Below are 10,437 nucleotides of genomic sequence, written 5' to 3' on the forward strand. Positions count from 1 at the left end.
CTGAGCATTCCCACCTCTTATTCTGTGTGCGGTGACCAGTTGGGCTGTCTATGTTAACTGCCATCTACTTCAAGCAGGAGCTTGCCCGCCCCCTTCTATGAAGAGTGCACTGAGTCCAGTTAGCAATGCCCGTGTACACGTGGGTGTGGGGCCATCCACTAGGGTGTGGTCAACCTCCCAGGACTAAAGCACTAAAAGAAACTGATGCCTCTTCCAGGAAGCCACCGATATATCGCCTTTCAGTCGCTCCACAGCTAAGAGTGGGACATTATCCTGTGTTGAGACCTTTGTATTCACCTAGTCATTTTAAAATGAATCATTTGGGGGAGGGAGCACTTTTTGTTCTGTTTTCTGAGACAGGGTTTCTCTTTGTACCCTTGGCTGTTCTGGAACCTACTCTGTAGACCAGACTCATGGAGATCTGCCTGCCTCTGCCTCTGCTTGTGCCATCACTGCCCTGGCTTACTTTTTATTTCCTTTATCTGTGAGATGCTCAAGCTGGCCTTGAACGCAAAACAGTCCTCTCGCCTCAGCCTTCCAGGTGCTGAGAATACAGGTGCGAACACCTTACTGTGCTTTAACTGATAGTACCTCACTGTGCCGAAGAAGAGCCAGAATTAGTTACTGCAGTTTTGTGAGTGGTGCCCCTCATTGAATTTTCTATCCTCCCCCTAACCCTTCCCAGATGTTGACCACTGTTCCATTCAGTTCTACAGACTCTTAGTCTCCACAGGAGCGATAGCATAGTGTTTGTCTTTCTGGACCGGTTCAGTCAGCAAAAAGGTCTCCAGGTTGTCGTCCATTACAGAGGGATACTGAATCTTACCAAATGTTCTGTCCCTAACCATAGAAACGATCTTATGGTCTCTGTCCACCAGTTTGTCCTGTCACGTTGGTGAAACAGTCTTCATCCACCATTCTATCAGTGGACGTGACCTGTAATGTTCACTCATGGTCTGTGGCTAGTTGTTCTGTCTGCTCTCTCGTGTTGATGAAAGTCTTTGTCCATTCTTCTGTCAGTGTGTCTGTCATGCTGTCTGTGCGTCCCGTCATGTTTAGTGTTTTGTACATGTTGCAATGTCTTGCTTCCTTTGAATGCATCTCACTTGCTTATGGAACATTATCTTTGTGTTGTGCCATTGAATTCAGTTCGCTAAATTCAAAGGGGAATTTTTGCCTTCTGTTCTGCAGAGGTATTAGGGCTTTTTCAAGGTTATATCTATATAGCTTTGTTCAGTTTGAATGCTGCCCGTGTGGAGAGTTTATTTTGTAGAATATAGGAACAAAGCCTTAAGGCCTGGGATGTTTTTTATGGGAACTGTTTTTTTACTGCTTTGGGCTCTTTCCCATGCATTTTTGTTCAATCTTCATTATTAGTTTAGATTCTGTTTTTTCTTCAGTTTTTATGTGTAAAAGCATAATACGGTTTTTCTAGCTTTTCCAATGCTTTAGTATGTAGTTATTCATAACGAGTTATGTTTTTAATTTATGTGTTGTATTATGTTTCTTTTTTCATAGCTGATTTGAATCATTACTCTCAGTTAACCTAGTTAAGGTTTGTCAATTTTTTTCTATTTTTTTAAAAACATTTTTGGCTTAGTTTATACTATTCTTTTAATTTATATAATTATTTGATGTGTATGAGTGTTTTGCCTGCATGTATGTTCAGGCATCTTGTGTATGTAGTGCCCACAGAAAGCAGAAGAGAGCATCAGATCCCATGGCACTGGAATTAACACAGTTGTGAGCTGTGGTATAGATGCCGGGAACCCAACCCAAGTCCTCTGCAAGAGCAGCTGGGGCTCTTAACTGCTGAGCGTTTCTTTAGCCTTGTGGGTTTGTCAGTTAAATATATTGGTTATTGGCATTTTATCATATTTATATTTACTTGTTGTGGGCACTGTGGCACGTGTGGAAGCCAGTTCAGTCCTTCCACGTGGGTCCAGACATTACTGAGGCGTGATGGCAGTCACCTTGACCTGCTGAGCCAGTTTTATTTATGATCTTACTTTCTTTCTGCTAATTTAGAGTTTGCTTTTCTGCCTTTGAGGGGCATTGTTAGGTAGAGATCCAGTTTAAAGATCTTGTGTGCACAGGGGACGAGCACCTGCCCGCAGAGGCTAGGGGAGGGTATCAGATTCCTTGGCGCTGGAGTTGCAAGAAGTTCTGGCTGCTCTGGAGTCTTAACACTGAGCCACCTGTCCAGCCCCACTGTTTATCTGGGTTTTCAGACAGGGTGACCATGTCTTCCACCTCCCCGTGCTGTGCCACCCTGTGCCACCCACCCAGCTTACCGTCTGTTTTAATAAATACACCAATTACTGCAAGCTTACCTTCAGTACTGCCTTTGCATTAGTCCACAGATTATGGTTGGCTTTTTCATTTGTAAGGTTTTTTAAAATTTTCTTTTCAGTTTTTTCAGTTACCATGGGTCCTTTAGGAGTGTTATTTGTATCTGTATATTTTCCATTTGCGCCCTTGATGTGTAATCCTATTCCATTATCATCTCTTTGCTTAGGGCTTCATTGCTGTGAAGACACCATAACCATAGCAACTCCTATAAGGAAACCGTTTAACTGGAGCTGGCTTACAGTTCAGAGGTTTAATCTATCGTCATGGTGGTAGACATGGTGCCGAGTGTCACTAGGCCTAGCTTGGGCTTCTGGAACCCCAAAGCCGACCCCCAGTGACACATTCCTCAAATAAGGCCACATCTCCTAATAGTGTCACTGCCCACGGGCCTATGGGAGCCATTTTTATTCAAACCACATTCTCTAAGAAGACATAGAATTTCAAAACTTTCAGTCTCAACCTGTGGGTCAAGGTCTTCTCAGCTCTTTTATTCAGTAGGCAGTGAGTCAGTTTCTTGTAGGAAGCATTCAGTTGGCATTTTTATTTCTTCATTTGGTTCATCTGTCTTTTGATTGGTGAATTTATCATATTCACATTTTAGGTTATTGCTAAATATAGTCCCATCTGTCAACTACATTCTGCTTTTTGTATATGTATTTGTTCTTTCGTGCCTCTTTTATTACTCAATCTTTGTGATTTGTTTTCCTCACGTATACTTGTTAGATTCCCTTCTCTTTTGCATATATGTTCTTCTACTGGGTTTTATAGATGTGTGCTTTTCAGGATAGTGCTTATCACCTTTTCATTTCTAGTGTCCGCCTCCTTTAATATTTCTTGCAGGGCTGATCTGGTGTTGCCTATCTTGGAAATGCTTTATTCTTTCAGTTATTAAGACTAACTTAAGGGTATCATATGGGGCATTTGAGTGTTATTTCTTTCAGTATTCTGAATGTAGTTTCTAGCCTGTAATGTTTCTGTTGAAAAATCTGCATTAATATTAGTGGACCCTTATTTATAGATGACTTGACACTTTTTTCCGGCTATGGTTATGATTCTGTCTTTGTCTTATACTTGCGATATGTTGTCTATAATAACCTTGGTAATGATCTGATCTGACTGAATCTAGTTGAGGTACTTTGAGCATCTTGAATCTCTTTGGCTTGAGGTACTTTGAGCATCTTGAATCTCATCTTGAAATTTGGAGCTATATTCTGTGAAATAGGTTCGTTTGTGGTGATGTCATCATCTTTAATGTCAGCAGTTTCTGTATGCTGTGGTAGACCTCAGTGGCTCCTGAAGGTCGCTGCAAGACAGGACAACACATGTGGGCTTGCAGAGCTGCTCAGAGGCAATCCCTCAGAGCTGGGGCTTGATCAGCTGCCAATCTGTGGTGCAGATATAAAAAGAACTGTTCCTAAATTCCTCAGATCAGGCACAGGTGACTATAAATCTTATGGTACCAGGAACCTACAGATCCTGAACCATAGGACATGGAGCCCCAATAGGTCTTCGTGCCTGGGACCTACAAGATGAATATGAAAGAGAGTCATTCATCATATACTAGCAGGGTCAGCTACAGTGACTGTTATTTTTAGTTAACTATCATTATAATCATCAAGTGATCAAGAACATCTAAGAAAAAGATCGTACACTCAAGAGCAAGCAGTACGACGGATACCCCTGTGTTGGTCTCCTTCAAGAAAACCTGATTTGGTTGTTGGAACCATGTCAGTACAAAGAAGATGAAGACCAAGTTTTAACCCCTTCTGCTCTGCTTGTTGTAGATGGAGCAGATGAGGGGCGAGCTACTTCAGGAGAAAGCTGCCAAGCAAGATTTAGAGTGTGACAAGATTTCCCTAGAGAGACAGGTGAGGACTGCCAGTTCCAGGACTCCTGCCTCCCACCCCCTCGTGTTGGGCTCCCTGGTAGTCTCCTGTGGGAATGTGGTAGGGGCTTTCCCTACCCCAGGCTCAGTATGTGGGGCGTTGAGGTAGGCTGGTGTTCATGCTCACTCTCAGAGTCAGCCCTTCTCAGAGGCCGACTCTCAAGTTCAATGCCGGCGGCCCAGGTAGTTCTCATGAGTGGGCAGAGGTTCCAGTTCAGTGAGACTCCTAACTGACTAGGTGACTCATGGAGAAACTGGCTCCAAATGTCCTCCTTATGGTGGACTCAGCAGTCAAAAATGATTTTTAACACAGTATTTTAAAATGATTGTCATCAGCGGTGAGAAAGCCATCAACATGGGAGGCTTTAACTCCAGTGTAAAGGGGATGGAAAATAGTCACATTAAAAAAGTCAGACTGAGAAGGAGCAGTCACATTCTATTCCTGTCAGTCCATCCCTGAACAAACTGGTAAAATGGCTGCTGCCCCTTCCCCCTGTCTCAGGAGTGTCTGCACATGCCTGCCCCTTTCATCCAGGCTCATTAAGACAACATCTTAGAGCTTCTTCCTTTGACCTGCTAAGACCTAAGTTCAAAGGTATTCCTTAGAACCATCTCTGGGATCCCTGGGTGCCTAGGCACTGACTGAATTCCTGATTCGATTTAGTATGCTTCTGCCCAAAGAGCGTCTCAACCAAGTCCCTCACAGGCTCCCTCTTTGGTTCCAGAACAAAGACTTAAAGAGCCGGATTATCCACCTGGAAGGTTCCTACAGGTCCAGTAAAGAGGGCCTGGTGGTGCAGATGGAGGCCAGGATTGCAGAGCTGGAGGACCGGCTGGAGAATGAAGAGAGGTGAGCCCAGCAGGAGCGGGGCTGGGGGCCAGGTAGGCACTGGTCACTCATTAGGGCTGGTGGATTGGGGGCTCTCCTATTCTTATCAGCCCTCATGAAATACAGAGCCAAGGCAACCTTGCAGTCATTTCCATTCTCAGACAAAAACAGTGAGCTCCACCAAGGTGAGCAATGATGAGGTGGCCTGGCTATGCACTGTGCCTGGACCAAAACTTAGGAGTGGATTGCAAGTGGCCACTCTCTGCATCCCATTAACATAGTGGGCTGCTTTATAAGCTGTTGAATTTGGGCCAGATTAGAGGCAGGGGGCTGCTCTGGCTCTGAGGGCAGGTGCATCCAAACAGAAGGTACCAACTTCCTACCAGTGGACTTGACTAGCCCCACAACCTTCCTTGAAGATTCCTGGCATGTCTGGAGTGGCCTTCAGTAAGATTTCTAAGTCTGGCGATTCTTTGCTCCAGAAGTTCAGCAGTGGAAGAACTCAGGACCCTGCTGAGTTCTGGCCCTTTCCAGGGCTCCATTTCTCCTCCAGTGGTGCCAGTACCCTCTTCTTCCTGTGCAGTTGTTTTTCCCTGACCCTGAGATGCCCAGGCACCTGTGGCTGGGGCATCCCAGCTCCCTCTTCCAGCGAGGCTGAGAATTAGAGGCTGTGTTCTGTGCCACCTTCTCTACTCCCAGGGACCGGGCCAACCTGCAGCTCAACAACCGCAGGCTGGAGAGGAAGGTGAAGGAGCTGGTGATGCAGGTGGATGACGAGCACCTGTCACTGACTGACCAGAAGGACCAGGTGAGGCAGCCTCTGCCTTCTCTCAGATGGCATTCTGCGTCCCAGGCTGAGACAAGGAAAGTGTATATACCGTGGCCCCTGCTCCACGCACCCCACAGGTGCTCCCACTTTTGCTGTGTGTCAGGGTTCCCTGGGAATTAGCTGGGTCCCTGGCATCTCCTGCTCTGGCTTTTCCACTTGGGCATTCAGCTAACACTCAACCTCCATCTTCCGTCATGTAGCTGAGCTTGCGCCTGAAAGCCATGAAGCGCCAGGTAGAAGAGGCCGAAGAGGAGATCGACAGACTGGAAAGTGCTAAGAAGAAGCTGCAGAGGGAGCTGGAGGAGCAGATAGGAGTGAATGAGCAGCTGCAGGGCCAGCTCAACTCTATGAAGAAGGGCTTACGGTGGGTAGAAGGAATGGCCCACTGAGGCCCACAGCCTCCCCTGATGCCTGTAGGGGAGGGTCATTCCATTCTTGAGGTGAAAGTGGCTGTGTCTGCTTGAGTCACCTGGCATGTTTAATGCGGTCTCACATAAGCCACTCTCACACTAGTGTTAGGCAGAACCTGAGGCACAGAGAGACTCTGGTGTCCCCACCACCATGAAGGAGCGTCCCCTAGCTGTCTGGAGTGCACGGTTCTCATTTATGTACTTCTAAGAAGGAGGATCTTCCAACTGCTCAGAGGAAAGCTGAAGAATGGGGCTAGAGGAAGGTTTTCCCCACTGAAGCTGAAGTGTGGGGGCATTGAGATGAGGGGTGACCCTAGGTTCATGCTCGCCAGAGCTCCAGCCTTCTGTGGAGGCTGTCTGTGCCTGGGGTTGAATGCTGTTGCTCCAGGTAGCTCTCACAAGCTGGGCGATGGCTCCAGCTCACTGATAACCCGACCACACAGGATGGAGAACTGGTCCCGAGGCCAGCGGTAGGGTGCAGCAGTTAAGAACTCACAAGATAATGTTTTGGTCAGCTATTAAGACATTACAGTATGAGGCTGTGGCTCAGTTGGGCCAGTGCTTGTCTCACGTGCAGAAGGCCCTGCGCTCTGTTCCTAGCCACCCATAAACTGGATGTGCTGACACCTGCCTGTGATCTCAGCATTTAAGATGATCACACTTCAAGGCCATTCTGGGCTGCATATGCTTGAGACCAGCACGGGCTACATGAGACCCTGTCTCAGAAAAGAAAAATATTGTATATGATTCATAGTGAAGAAGAAGCACCCTGACCAGCCCTTATTAGAGTTAGGCAAAAAGGGAAATCTGTTCACTGTTCGTGGCTCATCTCATCAAAACTGCTTGAGTCACCTGGCATGTTCAATACAGTTTTACATAAGCCACTAGGTATGTAAGACTAGGTATTTTGCACCTGTTGCTAAGGAAAAGGTCTGGTGCTGGCAAATTCACCCTTATGCATGCTGCAGAATGGAGGGCAGGAGCCCAACACCCTTTCCTCCATCTCCACATCGGAAGCCAGCCAAGAAACATCTCCTCTGTGCTTCCACAGGCTTAAGACACTGCCCAGTAAAGTACTGGATGACTCAGATGATGACGACCTCAGCAGTGACGGAGGAAGCCTCTACGAAGCCCCACTGAGCTATGCCTTTCCCAAAGACAGCGCCATCACCAGCCAGATCTGAGTCCGCGCCCAGGCCTGTTGATCCTGACAGGCCTCTGCAGCCATCCAGAGCAGGCGGCAGTAAACATGGGCCTGCGAATGGAGTCAGGCCCACGGTTACCAGCTCACGTTACTCCCCAACGCCTCTAGGTGGCTGAGTGGCCCAGGATCTGAGGTCCGGAACTGTTGAAGGTTAAAATGAGCTAACTGGGCCGTTTTGGGCAAGACAAACCCTTTCGTGCATCGCCGTCTGCCATCACCCCTCCTCCTACCCGGAGAAAGGCTCCAAAACGCCAGCTGAAATGTTACATCGCCACCTGCAGGGATGCAATGATGTACAGACTGTACATATTTTAAACCAGGCCCTTCTAGGACTGCTGCGGTCTACTTTAGACTGTCCCAGAGCCTTTGGAGTGTGACACCTTGGTAAGGTTCACACACAGATCTCATCTTTTAAAATAGGAAGCTCCAGGATCTCGAGCATTAAAGAGCAGAGGCAAAGGAGGAAGAATGAAGGCTACTCTGGAAGTTAAGTGGTGAGGTGTCAGAACCTCAGCACTGGGAATCGTTATGGGGGTCACACGGGAAAAGGGCTCATTGGCGGTTGGGGAAGGACTTTTACCCAGGGCTGAGTCTGTGCCCTTGTGGCTTATTTTATCTGAACCATGCTAAGAACAGTTGCTACTCCCCAGTTTCTTTCAAGCAAGTGGAATAGGGAGACAGAAGAGATTGTTAACAAGTGCTGTGTGTCTCCTCAGCCCTTTTCCTCCATGACAGACCTCCAAAGCAAAGCTTGCTCAGGCCTGGGACTGGAGGAGTAGGAGGGGCCATGAGATGAGGTTTATGGGTTTAGATATGAGACTGGGGAGGGAGGTACCCAGTAAGCTCCTGGGGAGAGGGAGAAAGAGTAAGTGGGCGTAGGGCTGGTGTAAGAGGGAATACAGAGAAGTTCTTGAAAGCTGGGGAATGTGCAAGAAGGGAAGGTGGGGGTTGAGCCAGAGCTTGGAACGACGGGTGAAAGAATTTGGGGTGCTTGCCATCTGAAGGGCTTTTCCAGGAATGAAGTGACAGAAATGGTGAGGTCCAAGGATGAGGGGGCAGGGATGCCGATCATCTGGCATATCTCCTGGCCTACTCCACTGTGACAATCACTAAGGAAAGAACCTTGCTAGTTGGCTATGTAAGGCAGAGGTGGCAGGACCCCAAGCTTCCTGGTATGAGGACTCCTGGGGACCAGGTTACAGTGAGGTCCTGTCCACTGCAGGTTAGAGTTCACCCAACCAGATTTAAAGTGAAGGGATCTGAAGGATGAGCATTTGCTACCAGAGAACCAGGCCCAATTACACCTCACTGGGGTCACAGTCTCCCTCAGCACAGCTGGGCGTGGCCCTTGCCTCTGTTTCCTCATTGGGTATGGAGAGATTTCTCCTCTCAGCCATTCCTCCATTTGACAAATATGTACTGTCCATCAAAATGTGCGAGGCACAGACTTTGGCACTGGAAACACAGTAAGTAGAAGTGTCTGTTAGGTTGGGGATGTAGCTCAGTTGGCACAGTGCCTGCCTGGCATGCAGAGAGCTCTGTGTTTAATACCCAGCTCTAAAAGCCAGGTATGGTGCTGCATAAGACCCCAACACTCAGGAAGTAGAGGCAGGAGAATCAAGAATTCCAGGTCATCCTGGGATATGGGAGACCCTGTCTTCCTGTAGCCATCCAGGAGAGTGTGGGTGAACCTCTACCCAGCATCCGAACCCTCTGTCATCTTGGGAACGTGAGAGCCTGCAGCTGGTTCTCCAGCTCCCCAGAACTCACTCACAGGAATTCTTTGGCTCCTAGAGTTTTTTTCATGCCACCCTTAGATGCATACAATAAGCCTAGAAATGCCTCAGCCTGCTTAACCCCAGAGAGTCAGGTGAGAAAAATCAAGACATTGAGGAAGGATTGTTTGCCTGGGGTGTGGGGAACAGTCTTCATTTCAGTTCTCCATGGCAGCCACAGGGCTAGCTACATCAAAGAAAACCAATCCTGAAAAGGAGAACAGAAGCCACCACTGGAAACACTTGGGGAGTCACCCCTCGCCAAACAAGGAAGCTGGGCAGGTTGAGGGACTGTCTCCTGTGCCGTCGTGAGGCGGACAGCGAGGGGAGCACGCACAGTACAGCTGACAGCACGACACTGGACTGAGATTTAGAGAGACGTTTGCAGATCCCAGGTTCATCTCTTCCCTGTGACCGTAACAGGTGCCTCCTCGACAGGGTGAAGGTTAGGGCCCCGCGTCCTTCTCAGCTTGAACCTGCGGCCATTCCTTGGTTTTTCTTATATATACAGGTTGTTCTGTTTATTGCCTTAAGAACTAATCCTGCTCAAGAGCATTTTCTTTAGCTAGCTTAAAAATATTTTGTGTAAAAAAAAAAAAAACATACACGTTGCCAAATGCAATGCTCAGAAGACAATCACCTATGGCTTTTATGAAAAAAAAAAAAAAATTCCCCTGCTTCAGAGTGTCACTCTACCATGACAAGTGGTCTACCCTGATGGGGTTTGGTTTTTCAGTAGGGACTGGTTACTATGCATTGTCATGGGGAAGAGACCTTTTTATCACAGCTACCTCTGTGGAAGCGACTTCATGGATAAAGCAAGATTTCCTTTCAATAAACTGTCACCCGACAGGAATCGTGGCTCTTGTATTATCTTCTGTCCTTTGATTTCTGTGGAGTTTGGATGTTATGCAAGCACGAGGACCTGGATTTCCCCAGAACCCCAAGTAAGAGGCAAGTGTAGTGACACACACCTGTGATCCTTGGTGAGATGGGAGACAGGTGGACCCAGGGGGCTTGTTGGCCAGCCAGCTGAGTGGAATTAGTGAATTACAAGCCAGAAAGAAAGTCCTGATGTAGATGCCAGGAGCCACAGCGGCTGTCCAGCCCCAGGGCCTGTTTGTGGGATAGAGGGATGTGGGTGGTCAGCTGG

General features: G+C 47.7%; 1 protein-coding gene across 7 annotated transcripts in view; it reads left to right on the forward strand.

Moving 5' to 3' along the window:
- The window catches only part of Cgnl1 (cingulin like 1), a 147,066-nt gene extending 136,926 nt beyond the window's left edge, over window positions 1-10,140 (forward strand). For all 7 annotated transcript variants that reach the window (XM_060384808.1, XM_060384807.1, XM_060384809.1 and 4 more), the window contains exons 15-19: window positions 4,137-4,220; window positions 4,963-5,087; window positions 5,766-5,874; window positions 6,096-6,259; window positions 7,357-10,140. In XM_060384808.1, the coding sequence (XP_060240791.1) occupies window positions 4,137-4,220; window positions 4,963-5,087; window positions 5,766-5,874; window positions 6,096-6,259; window positions 7,357-7,489 (615 nt within the window). In that variant the 3' untranslated portion in view covers window positions 7,490-10,140. The remainder of the gene's footprint in view (window positions 1-4,136; window positions 4,221-4,962; window positions 5,088-5,765; window positions 5,875-6,095; window positions 6,260-7,356) is intronic.
- Window positions 10,141-10,437: the final 297 nt, after the last annotated feature.

Source organism: Meriones unguiculatus, chromosome 6 (assembly GCF_030254825.1).
Source record: "Meriones unguiculatus strain TT.TT164.6M chromosome 6, Bangor_MerUng_6.1, whole genome shotgun sequence".
Lineage (NCBI taxonomy): Eukaryota > Metazoa > Chordata > Mammalia > Rodentia > Muridae > Meriones > Meriones unguiculatus.